A 19,422-nucleotide genomic window follows, 5' to 3' on the forward strand; every position below is an offset into this window, starting at 1 on the left:
CAAAACAATCTTCAATTTCTGGACAAGATATCTTTTTATTCTTTGATAACCTTTTGTCAAACAATTTGATTATATCTGTCAATAATCTCCTACATAACCATTTGACTACAGACCCAGACCATTTTACAAACAGATTAACAGTCAAAAAAACTATTTCATTTGAGGCTATGACTAGGAATGTAAAATTACTATTTATAATGTGAATAAGTTCTTATTCACATTACATTTTTTATTACATATTACATATTTATTTTACATATTATTCATACTACAAAGATTATGAAAAATGTTATTGCAGTGATTTTTACTGTATTATAGCCAAAGTACTTGTATTGTGACATATACATAAATAATGATTGTAAAAATAGTGGCAACACCATTCAGTCTTTGAATAATATTGCATATTTAAATGAAAATGGTTTAACAACAATAGTATAACAGGGACATTGAGTATAGGTTTAAAAGCTTAAGAGGGTCAAATGTAAAGCTTATTTGTAAGTACTACCCTAACTTAAAAAATCAATGGTTTCAGAAATAATAAATGAAAATTCTACACATAAGAATTCATTGTTGTTTACTATTTGTCTCTGTAGACTTTAAACTGCCTGAAGTTGTTAGCCTACCAAATTCTAATAGAGATAATAGTGATCATTTTATACAGGTGATTGGAAATAGGTATAAAAGCTGCCGAATAAGCTATGCATTAAGGCTTTTTTTTATGTGTACGCTTAATCATTATCATCATATCAACTGATAGACAGTGCAGCATTAGGTGGTCCAACAACATAGTCAAGGTTTTTGAATGTTGTCAGCTCAATGGAACATCATGGCGATCTTTGGGAGATCCCTATACAAATGGGTTTCAACACTCGTACGCTTTTTTAAATTGTTAACATTTTATTATTATCAATATTAACATTGTCAATAACATGCCTTGGAGTAGGATAAAATATTCCATGTTTTAAGAAATTTATAACAATAAATGAAACTATATTACTAATATTTAAGTTATGTTGATGATTCATTAATTTTAATGAGATATCTCATCACTTTTATTTCTTGAAAATCAAGCTTTTATAATTAGACCATCAATCTGCATCAGAGTTTTGTTATTGTAATGGTTAAGGACTATTAATTGTCTAAAGGACTATTAATGGTGAACGGGAATGTTTGTGAAAAATGAGAAATACCCTTATTGTGAGGTAAAATTTAAGACCTCAAAAAAGGCAAAGAAAATTATTGTGTGGAAACTCACCATACTATTCTGTTCAGAATAATGCACTTATAAATAAAATACTACACTATCATTACTTTTATTCCTTCTTTTTCTAATACAATATTAAATGTGTGGTTATATTTACAGTTTTAGTTATTTTTATTATTATTATCAAAAGACATCTATCAATCAGCACTGAGTTTCTTGATGAAATATCTTTGTTAGTAAGGGGCCTGTGTCAATAAAAAGATTTAAAAGGCAAAACAAATAACCTGTTTAATTACTTAGTTAATTTCCAAGAAAAGGTTTTTCATCTATTACTTAAGTAGTTTTAATACTTTATTAGTATAACAACTTTGTAGCCAGTATAATCTATTCCATTATAATCAATTTATTCCAGTTGTTAGAATTGTGTTATACTCTATTACAGGTTAAAAGAAGTTTCTGAACGATGGAATAGATATGGGACAGGGGCTGGGTCGTCAGCACTTAGCACACTCAGAGGTGTGCGGGCTGTGACTGCAGGCCCCGCTCATATTGCTTGTTTACTTGACGACGGGACAGTATGTCGCGCTGCTTTCTCCATCATTCCCGATAGACTTGATCTAAGTAAGGCCGACGCCAGCAAGAATGGGGGAAATGGAGGAGGAGGCAGTGGTGGAGGAGGAACAAGTGGAGGAAAACAGGGAGGTAGCAGTAGCGGCTGTGGCTCTAGGCAACAGCCGCGCACTAGAGCTCGTATAATGAGAAACTCGATTCGTGCTGCACCTAGCTCACAAGGTATATTTTTTATCGACCACTTTTATAAAAAAACGCTGTTCTTTTCGTTTCCATCCACAAAATGTCTATAACTATATGATTTTTTTTAGGATCAACCAGTCGAGCTACTGGCGTTATAATTGGTGCATCAAGTTCTGGGCGAGTGGTGTCCGTTCCAGCACCTTTCGTTCCTGAAGATTTGGTAACACAAGCTCAAGTTGTACTTCAAGGCAAAAGTCGCAGTCTCATTATAAGAGAGTTGCAGGCATGTTTGAATCTTTTACTATTTATACACTCTATAAAAAAGATAGAACAATATCATTTTGGTCAAATGTAGTTAACTATTTGTTTTTTAAATGACTAATAATAATTGAAATATGTAATTTCATTCATGTCAATTATAAAAGTATTCATTTAACTGCTAGTTTTTAACCTCAGAAAACATGGGCATACACATAAATGTAGTAATAATACACAGCGAACGAATTTGGACGTGAATCTGGCGGTAAACAACTTGCTGTCTCGCGATGACGAAGAAGGCGAAGAACCGGAGGGCGGAGAAGGCGGCGACGGCTATGTGCCCGAGGATCTTATTTCTCTTCTGGACAGCGGTTTTCACGCCACTCAGCAGGACCAATCTGTCATCATCGATGCCGACGCGATGTTCTCCGAGGACATCTTCGGGTACGCGGCTATCAGAAGGTACAACTGTTATGCTACGCTCCTCGGCCTCTTTTCCTCCGCCCTTAGATGTAGCCCTCAACTCCAATCTCTAGCACGCCGACAAGCTTACGCAGTTTCTCGTTTTTTTTTTGTTTTTTTTTTTTTTCATTTTGTGATTGGGTGTTGTTTTTGTTTAGTAGTTTTTGTTAGTTTATATGTCCAGCTGTAACCAGCACCTTAGATGACATTTTTCTGGAAATTTAACTAGTCAACTGTTACACTTATACTGAAATTAAACTTAGGAACGGATAAAGTGTGCTTGATATCTGGACATATAAAAAAAATATCAGCCATAGGCCGTTACTATAAAATGATCAATCATTCAGTCGTAATGGAGGCGGCGGCAGTGGGAGTGGTGGTCGCGCTGGAGCCAGCCGTGAGAGCAGCAGTTCGGCTCAAGAACGACCTTCGGAATTCAGTAGGTGGCGCGAACGGCAGTACTTCGGGCCGCGTAGATGGCTTGAATCAGCACTTCGAGACACATCATGGGATAAGGACGGCGGTAATAATTGTAATTTATTTTTTTCTTGTAATTTATTTCTTAACATCCAAATCTGTACTTATGATTCCATTAAATATCTATATTTATGTCTAAGAAATTTCTTTATGTTATTTACACACGTTTCATATAATACTAACTTGTATTTATTTACGTTTATCTAACGGATATTAGGTAAGCAACTTATATTACAGTGGTAAAGGAAGATCATGTCAGAACAGGCATATCTTAGGATTACAAACCTGATAGATATGTGGCATTCTCCCATGTACATCGGGCCTTCTAGAGAGGGTTTCTTTGAGTGAAGGTTACGTCGCAGCAATAGGAATATTTAACTGATGGGTTTTTTGACACTCAAACTGTATAAAATGCATATACCTTGGCTGTAAAGTATCATCTAGGTCATTTGAAATATCTCATCTGGTCTAGTGCCATGTCCTATGCTTGATATCTTGAATGAGACGTAAGATGTGATCATCTTTTTTCTTATTAGCTAAATAATTTGACTGCTTAGGTCATTAAGTTGCATTGTGTATAACAATTATATTTTTATGTGGACTTATGATCCAGTACATATTAATATGAATAATCAGAATTTTGTAAACATATTTCTTTCTATTTTATAGTTGAGAATAAGAAAAAAGATTCAGCAATGGCAGCGTCGCCGCTGTGGGTGTCGGAAGAGTTGGAATACTGGGACAGTAACATCCGTTTCACTCACATTGCTGCTACATACAGCGAACTTATTGCTATATCCACTAATGGTCAATTGCATCAGTGGCGTTGGGCTGACTCCCATCCATACCAGCGTAATGACGTAAGTTTTTTTTGAATTGGTGGCGTCTTATATATTACCTACAAAAAAGAAAAAACTTATTATTGTAAATACATTTTGTAAGAGATTTAAAATTTCATCATTTTAAAGATCTTAACTATTGTAAGTTAATATGCTTAATGTTTATGTTGCAGTGTTCTAGTTCTAACAGTTTGTATCATCCCCGTGGACATTGGCTTGGAATGATGTCTGGCGAGCGTATCATTAATATTAGTGCTGCAGGAATTCGTGTTTCCGTCTTGACTGACCATGGCAGAATTGCAACCTTCTTAGATGAATCTATTGGTAAATCACTATTGTATAATTCACGTGTAGCTTTTACGAACAATTTAACTGTTGGTTTATAGTCCTTTTTAGTCATAACCATGTGTTTATAACTTTGGATACACCTCTGAGGAAATTACGAATTAGATTCACTTTACAAAATTTTATATTATACATACAAAAATCTTAATCCATGGTTTTTGATATCTTATATATTATAAACTGTAAAACTGACAATCTTCAGAATATAAATGTACTAGCATAGATAATAATGCAATAACGAAATAGTAAATGAAGATTTTTTTTTAAATGCTGTACTGTATCAGGCAACTCCACACAATGCATATAATTATTTTGTATTTACAGCACATGCACCGGGAGCTCCTCGTTTAGAGCATCCTTTACAGACATTCTCAGAGTTTGGTAATGACAAAGCTATATCATTACACGCCTGCTCATTGTATACTGTAGCCAGGTTGGAATCAGGAGCACTGTACTGGTGGTATGTATTGAATGTTTAATTATTTATTAGGTATCATAATATTTCTGTAACACTTGAATGTAGTAAGAATATTCTTTTTGCCGAGTAAAGATCAGCTAAGAATGGATTTTATGAAATTTTATCAGCCTTAAGTTGAGGGGACATTCATTAAAAAATGCATATTATCAAAGTATAACTCATAGGTATGATGAAACTTAATACAATTTTTTTTTTCATATTTAACATTTACAAAAAGCAGTGCCTACCACACAAATGATGGACAACCAGTAATGAATAAAATATTGTTGATTTATTGCACTGAAGTTTACATGAAGAATTTTGATAGAAAATAACATAATCACTATATGTTGGAGTTTATTATATTGTAATTTGATAACAAATTCCTCAGGGGTGTCCTACCTTTGGGTCAGCGTGCCAGGTTGTGGGAGAAGCATCGCGCTCGATCCCGTAAGCAACAGCGCGGACATTCGTCGACTGCTCCACAAGACTTGCAAGCAGGCCAAAACGTCACAATGAAGAACGCTCCTATGTACCAGCCTGGTGCCATTGGTTTGTACCTACTATTAAAAAAAAAAAACCAGTGAATTCATCCATTGTCTTATGTTATATTAAAAAAATCTTAGCTTTTTATAACAGAAAATGTAATCAATATAATAAAATAATTTAATAAAAATAAAAGTTAGGCACTCTTTGTTATTGTCTAATTCTTTGTGATAAATTTTTATTTCTTTTATTGATTAAGAACTACTTACTAAGAAATTTAGGCAGATATTATTGGTTAGTTTTGTTTTTAGTTGCGAAACAGTAATGTGAAAACAAAAAACTAATCATTTGACTGTCTGACAGGATTCAACATGTCTTCGGGCGTACCAAAAGTAGGCGTTTTACAAAATGCTGCCTGGAATTTATCTGACATGTGTCGCTTCAAACTGCTGCCGCCGCCTCAGTTGGATCGGTCTATCTCTGATAAAGACAAGAGAGATATCCAGGTATACATTAATTAAATCATAACTGATGTTATAAGATAACACTGATTAAGATGCAGACGATTCCGTTAAGCATTAATACGCCAGGCATGAGTATAACAACTTACAATCTCAAGACTTAGATGAATACAAGTATGTATGGTGTTAGTATAGTACCATTAATTTTACGTTTGGATCACCTTATTGTTATGGACAGTATATCACTTACATAGAAAATTTTCAATGTCTGGTAGACAGACAAAATGTAAAGAAAATTAAAATATTGGAGGTTATGCAACATATTTATGATAAATATGAAAGATTTATGTTCGAAATTTACCATCTCATATTGCTTATAATTGTAAAACTTAAAGACCTATATCTATATAGCATATACATATAATAACAAATATTTATTTCTAATAAAAAGTATTTTGGAAAATAGTAATAGGTACAATGAAGCTTATTCACTTGCTATAAATAAATCATTGTTAAGCATAGATACATATTTATTTTAAAATGCTCAATGATATCCTAACTTTTGCTAAATATAAATAAGTAAGTAAAACGTCGAAATATCTAACGAGTTAATGTGGCTGATTGTGGATGATCTGGCAATAACAAAATACAATATGTTTATTTGTTAGAATCAATCTCCTCTTACCGTGTCATCGGTAAAAGCATCTTCGTCGGGAGGTAACAAAGATGGCAGTAAAGATAGCAACAAGGATATGGCGGATCGTTTGGATATGCCACCTCCGCCCAGTCCTGCCTCATCTACTTGTAGTGATACCAGCACTTCCCACAGTAAGTGCAATTTTTTTATGATTTTTTTGTCGTAAATTGAAACCAATAAAAATAGCACTTGACACCTATTAAAGTTAAATGATGAATCATGAGTTTTAAAAAAAATATGCACTTGGAGTTACAGTGCATATGCAACTTACATACGTAATATACTTACGTATTAATGCCTTTGCAGCAAAAGTTGCTCTTTTGCGCCAACAAAAAGCATTTTTGTTGCTCATATGCGTATGCAGTTAGGTTATGGAATCCTTGTTGAATTTGGATGCAATTTTTTAAGTTCGGTTAGTCGAAAAAATTTAAAGTGTACATTAGTGGCATTTAAAAACTTGTAGCTGCGTGGCGTTAACACGTAAGTACCTAAATGTGTTTACAAATTGCAGGTGTCCATTTCAAAAATCTGTTTGACTTTCCCAGGAACAAAGAATACTAGAGACCATGTACATAATATTAACATAATTTGTGCACATAGTTGATATATTTCATCTTTTAAAGTGAAAAAGATAATTTATTATAAAATGTTACAGAACGCGCTAAACGTGTAACCGTTCGCGGGGAAGAGGGTTCATCAAATGATGGTTCCAAACGTGACGAAGAAGAGTGGCCACTTAAAGAAGTAGTTTTTCTCGAGGATGTTAAAAGCGTGCCTCTGGGTCGTGTGCTGAAGGTTGATGGAGCCTATGCTGCTGTACGTTTTCCGACTGTGGGCAAAGATGGCAAAGAGATAACACCTACTACTCCTGATGACTGGACGACTTTGCTCCAAGATTGTCGTTTAGTACGGAAAGATGATTTAGTTGCCGTAAAGTGGGGTGCGGGTAGCGGCTCCGGTTCTCGCGGACCGGATTGCCTGCAACGCTCCCCAAGAAAAGTTGCATTGCCACCAGAGTTGCAAGTTATAACTATAGCTGTAAGTTTATTCTTATTTTTCGATAATTAATATACTTTTACCTGTTGTGAGTTATTATGTTGTTGTAATAAACATAGTGTTTATTGATAATTTAAACCGCAACCATTAACAGTTAAATAACAAAATTAAAAATTTTTGTGTTATTAAAACTAAATTATCTTTTTAGGTGGATAGCCGTGGTGTTCACGCTGTCGTCCGACGTCCTGGAGGCGCGCTAGCTTACGCAGTGTATGCTGTAGGTGCTACTCGTGCACTAACCGATAGCACTTTCCCTACGGACCACACTGCATTGCTTGGACATTCTAATGGACATGGCATACAACTGGCCACTGCAGCCGAGGTATTTTTTTATTGTTTTACGTATTAATAGTCAGATTAGCTTGTAACTAATTTGTAATAATTATTTTTTTATTTTAGTAAAATTAAACCAGTTTCTTGTGTTGGAATTGATTACATTTTGAAAAAAGTTAACTTGAATTTTTTCGAAATGAGAAAAGGTAGAGAGGTACTACTTTCGAAGTTTTTTGTGATTTAACACGATTGTATTGATTCTTACATGAATAGTATCAATTGAATTGAATAGTTCAAGAGATGGGATTGTTTATAGCTGTATAATATCTTTTAATGATCATCAGTTTTTGTTTAAGAATTATGCTGAAATATCTTATTTATTGTCCATTGTCTCCTCGTTAGTGTAGACCAGTGTTTCCCAACGTGGGGCCCAAGCCCACAGGGGGGGGGGGGGCAATTTGATTGTTAAATGGGTCAATTCGAAAATGGATTTTAATCCTTTTGCTTTAATATAGAAATTATATATGTTACACAGGGGGGCGTAAGAATTTTAAAAAGGGTTAAGAGGAGGGGCATGGCACAAAAAAGGTTAGGAAACACTGGTGTAGACCATGTCCATCTTGAAACTCCTTGTTGGAGAAAAAGCTTGCTGGTGTCTCTTACTTTCTTTTATATGAATATACTGCCATGTCCGAGAGTATTAGGTGCCCTAATGAAACATGTTCACCCCAAAACTTATTGTAAAAATTCCTAAATAAAATAGAAAAACAATGCTTTTGAAAAATTATTACGATATGTTTAGACAGTCTTATTTTGACTCCTTGTGGTTGGTTACAAGAAGCTCTTGAGAGTTATTTGTGAAGCAGTGACAGTTTGTGATACGAAATGAAAAAACAACAAGAAGTTAGTATAAAGAAACCGTGATAAAAATCTAGATGCTAAATGAACATGGAATCTGTCAAGTAGAGATTACCAGATTAGTAATAGCTTCAAAAAGTGTTGTGCAATCAACCATGTATGTAACTTGTTGCAACAGGGCAGCGAGGCGGTGGTGATGATGGCAGACGGGAATGGCGCTCTGTATCCGATTGCGCGCGATTGCGTGGGTATGGTGCGCGAGCCGCCACCGCTTAACTTACCGCCTGCACGCGCCCTCGCCGCGCATGCGTTACCGTTGCATCCACACGGCTCGGCGCATTCACACCATGCCACGCTCAAGTCGCAAGTACGTATATGTTATTAACCCTTATACTTCGAGCTTCGCCTGTAGACGAAATCCACGCCATCTGCGTCTGCGAACGTCGCCTATAAACGACGTCAGTGATAGAACTTGACCATGAGCTCCGCGATGTATTAATTTTTAACCATTGAGTATACGATCATCGTTCGGCGCCTTCAATTCGTCGGAGCACACTAACGTAGCGAAGGGGTTACTTACTACAAAATCAATTATTATAATTTTTCGAACACCTTATATATGCAGTGTACTTGTTAATAAAAAAATTCTACAACATGCTTATGAATTTCCTTTTCTTAGTTTCAAAATCTAAAATTAAAAGTATATTATTAAATATTATCATCTATTCTGGTATTCAAGAGTTTTCAATAGTACAAAATGTGTGGAATTTGGTTGACTCATTTATTTATATGGTTCATATTGTAATGTTTACATCAAACATTGATAAATTTTATTTTAAAAGAGCTACAGTTCAGTTTCTGATCAGCTCTTTCCAGCAGATCAGAATTCCGTGCTGATTAGTAGCTCAATAAATAACAAAGTATATTAAGATTATAATTGAATCTAAAAATAATCGATTATTTGAAAGTAATGTAAATGGCAATTTAATAAAAATATTTTGAATTTATGAACAATCAATCTAAAATGATTAAAGGTTAGTGGAGTGATATCCAAATTTATTTTGTATTCAGCCAGGGATATTTATTACAAACTTGCTGTAATTTAGAAAAACTATTTATAAATATATTTGATTGAATTAAGAATATATATAAATGAGTTGCGAAAAAATGAATAATAGGGCTTTCTTATTTTTATTGATTTCAATAAATAACTATTACAATTGTTTGTAGGTTGCACTTATAATAATAGTACCGGAGCCTCAACTTATGATGCCACGTGTGTTGCGGTGTGATCTTGATGGTGTGCGACAACTGTTGCATTTACTTGAAGCTGATAATAATAGTGAGTATGGTAGTTTTTATTAATAATCATATATTTATACTTTGAAAAAAGATATATATATATATATGTACATATATATTTATATATATATATATTATATTGTATATTATATTATTTTTAAAATGTTGAATTTTATTTGTTTTATTTTTCCGACAGAACAACAGATACTTTCTATACTACAAGAACGCTGTGATGGAAATAGGAACATACTACATGCTTGTGTGCATATGTGTGCACCAACTTCAAATAAGGAACCAGATATAGGTAAATTTTCTTAAGCAAGACCTCTTATTATGATATGGTTTTGGTACATTCATATGTCACCTTATTAATTATTTTATTTAAATTAACACAAGTTATTCGATATTTTACAAAATAATATATTTTTTAAAGATAACTTAAGTAGTTAGACAAAATTGTATGCCAAGAAATAGATAATTATTGTTTCCACCACCTTAAATGCTTTATTACCTAACTTGCTTATGTAAATTGTTAACCCATTTGCATCAGATGGAAATATGAAGAGTGTGTTATGATTATATTTAAAATGTGGGTTGGATATAATCTTTTTATGTTTTAGGTCACAAGTAAATTTAGTAACCAACAAAGTGAAGCAAAATAACAAATTCTTATTGTATTATCATTAGTATATAGTTTTAGTTAGGTTATTTACACGTTCAATTGTTTTAAGATACCTAATTCTAGTACTGCATAGAATATACTGAAGTAAAAGAAACCAATAATGTTTTAAGTAAATCATAACTGCAATAAGCAAATCGTTTTAAGATAATGGATGAATTAACATATTTATATATTCAAATTCAAAAATTATTTGTGTATTGTCGCTCACTGAGGAGAACTAATAAGGAACTCAGTAGGGTTTGTCATTTTTTAATCATTGTATTAAAAATTTCAAACTTTAAACAGAGAAATTCATTTCCAAACATCTTTGTCGTGTATATATGTATGTATGTATGTACATATAGAATTTTGAAAGCAGATTGGTATGAATCTTGACCAGTTATTTTCACAAGCATCTCTTGTGGCCAGATAAAATATTAAGATAACTTATGGCAACCATTTAACCACTGTTCAATCATACGGATTACAACATCTTAGAACATGCATGAAGGCTTTTTTAACATCTTTATTTTTGATATAGTAGAAAATTCTTCAATGCCGAATATACCCAGTGGTACTAGTGGTAGTGGAGCCAATGCTGAAGAAGCTGTACCAGCTATTTCTTGGCCCCCAGAAACTTTTGAGGCTTCCGGTGATGAAGATAGTCTAATGGGACTTACAAATAATAGGTAAGTTTGTATGTAAAGTTGTTACATAAGTAAAATTCCTTCTTGTATTAGGTTTTTGTATCTATATTTGAACTTGTCGTTAACAAAATAGATCAACTAGGGCTGTCCAATGTATGTACATGAGTCATTTATTTTTGCAATAAAATGTCTACAGCTAAAAAAATATTCATTTTAATTCTCTGATGTTATACTACAGGTTAATTGCACTCTGGGTCATGCAGTTTCAATAATGTAGATTTGTTTAAACGTCGCTTTTTTGCAGCAAAATATCCGGTGGCGGAGCAAACGGAGCTGGCGCCGTGAGCGCTGATCCAGCTGAGCGGCGCGGTAACGCTTTGGCTGCGTTGCGTTCGTTGTGTGAAAGCTCTGTTCTACAACCCTATCTTATGCAGCTACTGGTCGCTAAGTAAGTAGGTGTTTCCTAGTGAAGTGCATCCTGCATTAACTATATTAAACTTAAATTTAAATTGTGTAGAGATGGAATGGGTCAAACTCCGCTAATGGCTGCTGTGGCGGAACGAGCCTATCGTGCTGCTCTCGTGCTTTTGGATGCTATTCGATCTTGTACGGACGCTGATGAGAACCAACGGTCAGCTGCCATTTTCCCACCAAATGCACATCCTGATCATTCCCCACTTCTAGTACTATGCTGCAATGATACATGCAGTTTTACATGGACTGGCCAAGAACACATTAATCAGGTATACTATAAAATATATTGACATTGTGACATGTTTTGTGTTTAAAATAATATGCATTGACCTTTTTTTATTGATTCTAGGACATATTTGAGTGTAAGACATGTGGACTCACAGGATCTCTTTGTTGTTGTACTGAATGTGCCAAGGTTGGTAATTATACATAATTCTTAATTATTTCTGATAAAAAATAAACAATATTTTATTTTATTTCTTAAATAGGTTTGCCATAAAGGGCATGACTGTAAATTGAAACGGACTTCGCCTACAGCTTATTGCGACTGTTGGGAAAAATGTCGATGCAAAGCTCTTGTTGGAGGGAATTGGGCTGCACGGTGTGACTTATTGGCAAGGCTAGCCAGAGACACTCAATTGGCTACACATTTCAACTCCAGGTATCGTTATAGTGATATTTTTTTAATGCCCCTGTTTTCAGGGAATTCTCTTACACCCGTACACATGGGATACAGACTTTTTTTTATAAGAGTATATGATTTTTTCAGTTTGGATTTTTATTTGATTTTGTTCTTTTTGCTTCATATATTCTTTCGTTCATCATCTTTCTTCAAAATACCTGTCACTCTGTCACTAAACACCTATATTAATTACACATTTTATCTGTTTTTATTTATGAATCACAGTATTCCGGTCTTATCCCACCCTGTCTTACGTAACTAAATCGTGTTACTATGTATTGCACTTTGTCCTCTTGTCCTAAAAATTAGGAATACGGCGCCCCATATCGCCATATTCACCGTCGCTCACCAAGAAGGCGATGTTACTCACCTTAATTCTTTCTCTTAGCTCTTTCACACAGATAGACTGAAGTCCTTCAAATGTGGGGCAGTCTATCACCAGGTGCAACACGGTCTATAGTCTTGTATTCACATACCTCAAAAGTATTTATTTAATCGTTGATATTCAAAACTACACGCTTACAATACTTAAATCTATACTGGCGTAAAAACCTATCTTGAATGATTTTTATATATGTTGGTTATTTTTAGGGGAGAATCGATATTGCTGTTCCTAGTGCAGACAGTTGGTCGACAAGCGGTAGAGCAGCGTCAGTTCCGCGCGGGCGGTGGGCGAGGTCGTGGACCACGCAAGCAGCCGGGCTCCGATGCCGAAGTCGACGCGCCCGACCACGACCTCGAGCCACCGCGTTTTGCTAGGCGTGCACTTTTACATTTACTAGGTAAAATATGTTTACTGTTTTTTTAAATGAGGATACTACTTGCTGTACTTCTGTTTTTGGAATCCCATGATTTATACGTACTATTTTTATGTAAAGAAATGTTAAAACTAATGAACGTCGTTTACATTTATCTTATGAAATTAATTGCAGACATCATATGTGGCGAGCATGCAGTTATTTTTTACATCTGATGTAAATTTACATTTCATGTTTAATTATATTGTTTTCATGTGTATTAGGTGACTGGGCTGCTGTAGAAGCAGCAGTTATGTGCGGTGCTACGTGTAGTGACGGCGATAACCGACCCGGAAGTCCCTCGCTCAATCAGTCGGGAACCACGCTGCTTGATAAGTTTACCCATGCACTCATCGTCAAGTGCACCAATGATGTGAGAAACTACTATTATTACTATATGAATAAGATGAATTGAAGTACAACATTAAAAATATAAAAATGTTCGATGTTTGTTTTGCAGATGCTCGATACACTATTGCACACATTGATAAGAGAACAACAAAACGATTCTGTACCGGGACGTGCTGAACGTGCTCGAGAGGTGGCACGTCGGTTTGTGCGTTCCGTAGCTAGAATTTTCGTTATTTTCAGCGTTGAAATGGCACCCGGTGCTGCTAAAAAAAAAGGGTGAGTATAATGACGAACAAATTTAAGTCAATGGGTATTTTGTTTACTTCTATGTTTAATAACTAAAATAATGCCTTTAAAAACTTTTCTTCGTTTCTTGCAGGCCCTTATCCATAACATCGTCTTTAGTTCGTTGCCGTCGTGTATTTGCTGCTCTGGTAGCCCTTGCAGTAGAGGAACTTGTTGAGGCTGCGGACGCCCTACTTGCTCCAGTTCGCCTTGGCGTTGTACGACCTACTGCACCCTTTCCTCTCGCTACTACTTACGTCGATCTAGTTAATGGCAGCGAAGATTTATTCGGGGTAGAACCTCTTTCCACCGGACACACGAGACTTGGGCACACCCGCAGGTATCTTTATTTTTTGGGTATAAGTATTTTTGTGTCATTTTGTTTTTTATGATTATAAAATAGTAGTACATAACAAACCACCTTCAATTTTTTATGTAGAGAAATTATACTCACAACTCAAAATTTTGAATTTCTGCTGAATTTCCGTTGCTTTAAACATTTTGAAAATACCTTCCGCTTAGATAGAGTAATGTTTATACATTTTTTGGGCTAATTTTTGTCAACAGAGAATCCAATACGGGAGGAGGACGCGGAGCAACTACGAGTGGAGCATCCATGGGCAGCTCCACACTAGCTCCTGATAGATCTTCAACTCCCGTAGCAACAGAATACGCTGACGATGTTGCGGGAGAAGCACTTGGAGGAGACGATGACGCCTCTGAAACAGATGAGCCCACATTACCGGCACCGGTACCTGCCCCTGATGCCCAACATGACGATACAATGGGTGAAAGGTACATACAGGGACAATTTCGCTGAGTTACCATCATGTAACCAGATTTTGTTTTTAATTATATTCTAATAATAACGCTTAGAGTATAATTTGTGCGATTTATATATCCTTGATAAGATAATAATATTGTCGAATTGATTATTTTGCTTCCAAGGTAAATCACAGCTAATTGAAAGTACACTTTTTTTTTCAATTTGCTTTTGCTTACAGAGGGCAAGAACAGCACGTAGTCGTGGAAAATGGAACAGAACGTGCCGAGGGAGGTGAGAGTGAAAGTGAACTAGACTTACTTGCCGAGGTGGAGACAGAAAGTGATTCTGATGATCAAGATAATGCCGAATCAGCACAACGCAGCGTCCAGACCGGTGCTACACAAGGTTCAGATGCTGGTATGTAGGTTAATTCTTATTTACACGCACAATGTCCATTTAACCCATAGTTATTCCCCTTTTTTTGTTTGATTCTTAAGTTCAGTTTTTTTTTTTGCACAAAAATATGTAAACATCTATTTTAAACGAAAGACAACATTAAATTTCGACGAAGGATGAGCAACTAAAGGATCAAGATACGGTAGGACCTGAAGCTACGACGCTGAACGACGCATCGCCAACAAATCGGGGTCTATATAACCGGACACGTCGTTAGAAATGTTAAAGTAACACAACGCCGCAACAGGTATAGCATCGCTGCTAATGTATCCAGAGGACGAGAGCGGCGACTCAACGCAGCCAGAGGACGAGGACTCCGAGGCCGGCGAGACAGACGAGCAGGATGGCGAGGCGGAGCCACCGCTGCACGACGGGGAACCGCTGGAGCGCCGTGCCGCGCCTCCCGCCAGGCCGAACCTCGCACCGCATTCCATGCAGTGGGCCATACGGTAATTTTTAAAAAACTTATGGGCGTTTTTGGATGTTTTGGTATATTTATAGCATTTGTTCCCAAGGTTTACGATGGCGTGACAGAAATACAAAGATTTACAATTTGTAATGTTTTTCCATGAAAATATGTCTCTGATAGTGAAGAACCAAATTGTTAGTTTGACTTGACTTGTCAATGTAGGCAGATAATATTTTAGGTATTAATATCTTGTCTGCAACGAAATTTAGATCCATATTTAGATATAATCTTCATATTTTTGTCGAAATTTTGGAATGTGGAAATGTAGTTGGAGGTAGGGGGTCTACTGCAACCAGCTTAATTTTGATAGTAGTCTGAAAAAGTCTTGGAAAAAAGTAGTAAGCATTTTGTATACATGGTTAATAAAAAAGCCTTTGAACATATTGTGTTAATGATCTAATTAGATCTCGCGAACCGACGCGCGGTACAACGAGCAGCACGGGCGGCGTACGGTTGACAGGCAGCTCTTCGCTGGTCTTCATCGACCCTGCGTCTCTTCGCCGCTCCGCTGCAGCGGCTGCTGCGGGGGCACACGACCCACATTCTACCTCCACCACTTCATCTTTCCTAGCGCGAGCTTTCGGTAAGTGGGTGACGTAGCTCATTTAGCTAACTAAACAGAGGCATGCAAACATTAAAGAGTTCTAGTTGATGCTGTGACAAGTAAACTATAGGAATTAAAATCTTGCATCTTATATTTGAGACACAAGTGATGGGTGTTGTAGGCTTTGGTAATGCTAAATACAATACAGTTATGCACAGGGAGTGTGTCCATTTACTATTAAAAATTTCATAATGACGTGTTATGGTGTAATAAATATGTTTTGAATACTAATTAAATTAGTATGTTTATGTTTACTGATTAAATAAGGTTATATGTACATTATTGTGTATAGCTTATTAAATGTAGTATCTGAACTTAGCCTTCCATCATTAGTAAGTCAAGGAAATATTGCTTAACAATAAGTAAGATATTCTGTTTAAAGATATAGAAAAATAGAAAAAATCGTTCGATGTTGAAGCGTATGAAAACGTATTTACCTTTTAAATATTATTTTAATAAGTAATGTTAAACATTTAAGGTATTGTAATCCGTCAAATTGCGGATCTGCTGTGGGAGTATGAGCGTATAACATTACCGATGCCACGAATGGTACCGCTGGCATACCGGGAGGCACTACGCTTGCAGTGTTACCTCGAACGTCAACTCAAGCCTACATGGGATTGGCTAGTTACCGTTATGGATGCCACTGAAGCTCAGTTGAGGTAATTACTGTATATTCTAAGTATAGTAAAATAATTATTTTTAACTATAATCTAATAATCCTAGACATTTTTGTATGAGTTTTGTAGTATATAAAATATAAAATAATATATAAGTATTTGCAATATATAACTTAACTAAGAAAATAACAAAATCGTTATAAACTTTGGAAACTATTTCAAAATATTTTATTTTTACTACCTAAGAAATGCTTTTGTTCTAGATGAAAACATTTTATTAGGTGAACACAGTGACAAGAATTTTTTTCGACAGTTTGGTAATAATTCATAACAATGCAATCAAGTAAAGTTCTGCCTCTCAACAATTCACCGTAATTTACTATACCGAATCTATAAATACAATTTTGCTGACTGCTTAAAAAAAAAAAGCTGTTCTAGTTTTGAATGTCCATATACACCTTGTATTCTTAAGTAATATAAATAGTAAACAAAACTGCGATTTTTATCAAAGAAGTCAATTTATGACAAGCTAACGTTATGGAAAAAGAAAACATTACTATAATAATAACAAATACTAATTATTGGTAATGTCTTAATCTTTCAACTGTGTTAATTGTTGATTCTCGAATATGTTTTCATACATTGATTAAATTGAGCTAAATTAAGATCTGTCATTAATTTACAGATTCGGAGCTTCTTTAACTTCAAACAACGCGGGTAATGTAAATGCGGAAACCAACCGAACGAACGCGACAACTACTCGTCGTACTACTTCGTTCACCTCGCCGGCAACTCGAATTATCGGGTTCTCCGAGGGTCCACGGGCCAGGGACAGAGAACAAGGTATACAAGTCGTGCTTTTCTTTCTTGCACAGCCAAAAAAATACTGAATATTTTTTTGTAATTATTTGAACCAATCAATTAATTAAACAAGTGTTGACTACAATTTCGATGTGGTTAAATTGGTAGAAATTAGTTGGATTAAAATTTTACCATTTACCCTACCTACTTAATGAAGAAAACTTATTATTATTAACTTATAATTGTCTCATCAATAATACCGAAATGTCTGGATAAGAAGGTGACTTTGACGTGTTTCTTGCCAGTGGTGACATATAGATCCAGAACTTGCTGTTTATGATGGTTCTTATAAAAGGGCTCAAGGTCCCCCAAAAAACAACGGAGAGAGTTATGCTCGGAGTTTCGCTACGAGACCGAATCAGAGATGAAAATATCTGCAGAAGAACTAAGGTCTCCGACGTCCGTCTACGAAGACGTTACTCGTCTGAAGTGGCAGTAGGCGGGGCGTAACACTCGTGTAATCGACGGTCGTTGGGGCTCTCAATAGATGGCGCGACTACTTAGTCAAACTCACAGGAAGTTGTTCGATACGGACAGCGCAAGACCTGTCATCGTGGCGACCTTGTATTGGCGGTTATGATGATGAAAAGGTCTACCTCAGAGTGTTACCTAGAATCATGCCTATTGCAAATAGTAGATAGTGTAATTTATTATTAACTCATTAAATAAGTATTTTTAATTTGCTAATAGGTGTAGAAGCAGGTAGCGCACGACGCGAGTTTTTGGCGTACTGCCTGTCTCTGTTACGTGCACACAGCGCTGAGCACGCAGAACAGCTTCCTGTCCTTGACGTAGCCGCGCTCAAGCACGTTGCTTACGTCCTCGACGCTCTCGTCTATTACATGCGTGCCGCACAGCCGCAGCCTCATCATCACCAACACCTGTGGACTCCGGTGAGTTAGATAAATAATTTTTGTTATTTGTTCCACCCACTATTTTGTTGGGAACAGGGTTTTACTTTCTTTATGAAATTTTTCACTTCCTATTTATTATTTTCATACTCTTCTTCCATTCTTCACAATCTCTATCATTCTGTTCTTCATTACATAATTCAGTCTATTTTTTTCTTCTGCTCTAATATCCTTTCATCCATTCTCAATTATTGCAGTTTAATTTATTTGTATCACAGTCCTCTTATTTTCAATATTTGTATTTACATATTTAATTTATTTCTATTATAATTAATTCTTATAAACATTTTTTTATTGCACTATTTATCTTATCATGTGTTCCTATTTATTACTGTTTTGGCTACTGTCGTGCAGAATTTGAGGATGAGGATTCAGATTCTCTATCAAAATGGAGGCGATAGTGGCCTCCTCTATACTTTTTTCTATGCGGCATTCGGTTTCGAAGCGAAGCCCTCCAAATACAGGGCATTCCGGTTCACAGAATCACGAATCCTTGAGCCTATATACCTATGTAGGTACTCGGAGAATCCCCCGTGCCCCGTGCAGAGCTGGACCAAGACCGCGTCCACCATTATGCTGTGGAGCGCGCTATAGGCCCCGATGGCGTCTGGGAAGAATTTCCGCGTTGTCGATGCCGTTGTTCCTTCTATATACCTCCTATTCCATTCGTCAAGTGTTCCAAGCCAGTACAAGCTGTCGTTTGACGAATGAGATGTGGCATTTCTCATACTCTGGTCTTCTTTTAAACTTCAGGGCCACGTCTTTGGCCAATTAATTTGCCCTCTTTTTCCCCTCCGTCCCCGCGTGCGCTTTCACCTAATAAAAACTTACATCCTTCCCATTTTCTTTCGCTTTCATGGCATTCTTTTTTACTACTTGATATATATTAGATAAATATTTATTGTATATA

The 19,422-nt window shown here is 35.9% G+C and overlaps 1 protein-coding gene across 11 annotated transcripts in view; it reads left to right on the plus strand.

Annotated features, from left to right (window-relative positions):
- hyd (E3 ubiquitin-protein ligase hyd) overlaps positions 1–19,422 on the plus strand; it is a 32,327-nt gene that overhangs the window by 2,802 nt on the left and 10,103 nt on the right. For 5 of the 11 annotated variants that reach the window (XM_068772822.1, XM_068772829.1, XM_068772824.1 and 2 more), the window contains exons 2-32: positions 1,647–1,996; positions 2,086–2,240; positions 2,454–2,677; positions 3,025–3,209; positions 3,824–4,014; positions 4,167–4,317; positions 4,663–4,798; positions 5,187–5,347; positions 5,645–5,787; positions 6,411–6,570; positions 7,095–7,477; positions 7,644–7,817; positions 8,805–8,993; positions 9,857–9,968; positions 10,125–10,232; positions 11,131–11,278; positions 11,541–11,684; positions 11,754–11,979; positions 12,060–12,125; positions 12,199–12,371; positions 12,984–13,174; positions 13,414–13,562; positions 13,650–13,816; positions 13,920–14,165; positions 14,393–14,620; positions 14,830–15,008; positions 15,295–15,496; positions 15,921–16,099; positions 16,599–16,782; positions 17,426–17,583; positions 18,292–18,494. In XM_068772822.1, coding sequence (XP_068628923.1) covers positions 1,647–1,996; positions 2,086–2,240; positions 2,454–2,677; positions 3,025–3,209; positions 3,824–4,014; positions 4,167–4,317; positions 4,663–4,798; positions 5,187–5,347; positions 5,645–5,787; positions 6,411–6,570; positions 7,095–7,477; positions 7,644–7,817; positions 8,805–8,993; positions 9,857–9,968; positions 10,125–10,232; positions 11,131–11,278; positions 11,541–11,684; positions 11,754–11,979; positions 12,060–12,125; positions 12,199–12,371; positions 12,984–13,174; positions 13,414–13,562; positions 13,650–13,816; positions 13,920–14,165; positions 14,393–14,620; positions 14,830–15,008; positions 15,295–15,496; positions 15,921–16,099; positions 16,599–16,782; positions 17,426–17,583; positions 18,292–18,494 — 5,665 coding nt within the window. The remainder of the gene's footprint in view (positions 1–1,646; positions 1,997–2,085; positions 2,241–2,453; positions 2,678–3,024; positions 3,210–3,823; positions 4,015–4,166; positions 4,318–4,662; positions 4,799–5,186; positions 5,348–5,644; positions 5,788–6,410; positions 6,571–7,094; positions 7,478–7,643; positions 7,818–8,804; positions 8,994–9,856; positions 9,969–10,124; positions 10,233–11,130; positions 11,279–11,540; positions 11,685–11,753; positions 11,980–12,059; positions 12,126–12,198; positions 12,372–12,983; positions 13,175–13,413; positions 13,563–13,649; positions 13,817–13,919; positions 14,166–14,392; positions 14,621–14,829; positions 15,009–15,294; positions 15,497–15,920; positions 16,100–16,598; positions 16,783–17,425; positions 17,584–18,291; positions 18,495–19,422) is intronic. The other 6 variants (XM_068772825.1, XM_068772832.1, XM_068772830.1 and 3 more) reach the window with 5 other exon arrangements.

The sequence above is a fragment of the Battus philenor genome, unplaced genomic scaffold, assembly GCF_028537555.1.
Source record: "Battus philenor isolate CCGP_79_NKW_IND1 unplaced genomic scaffold, ilBatPhil1.0.hap1 SCAF_5, whole genome shotgun sequence".
NCBI lineage: Eukaryota > Metazoa > Arthropoda > Insecta > Lepidoptera > Papilionidae > Battus > Battus philenor.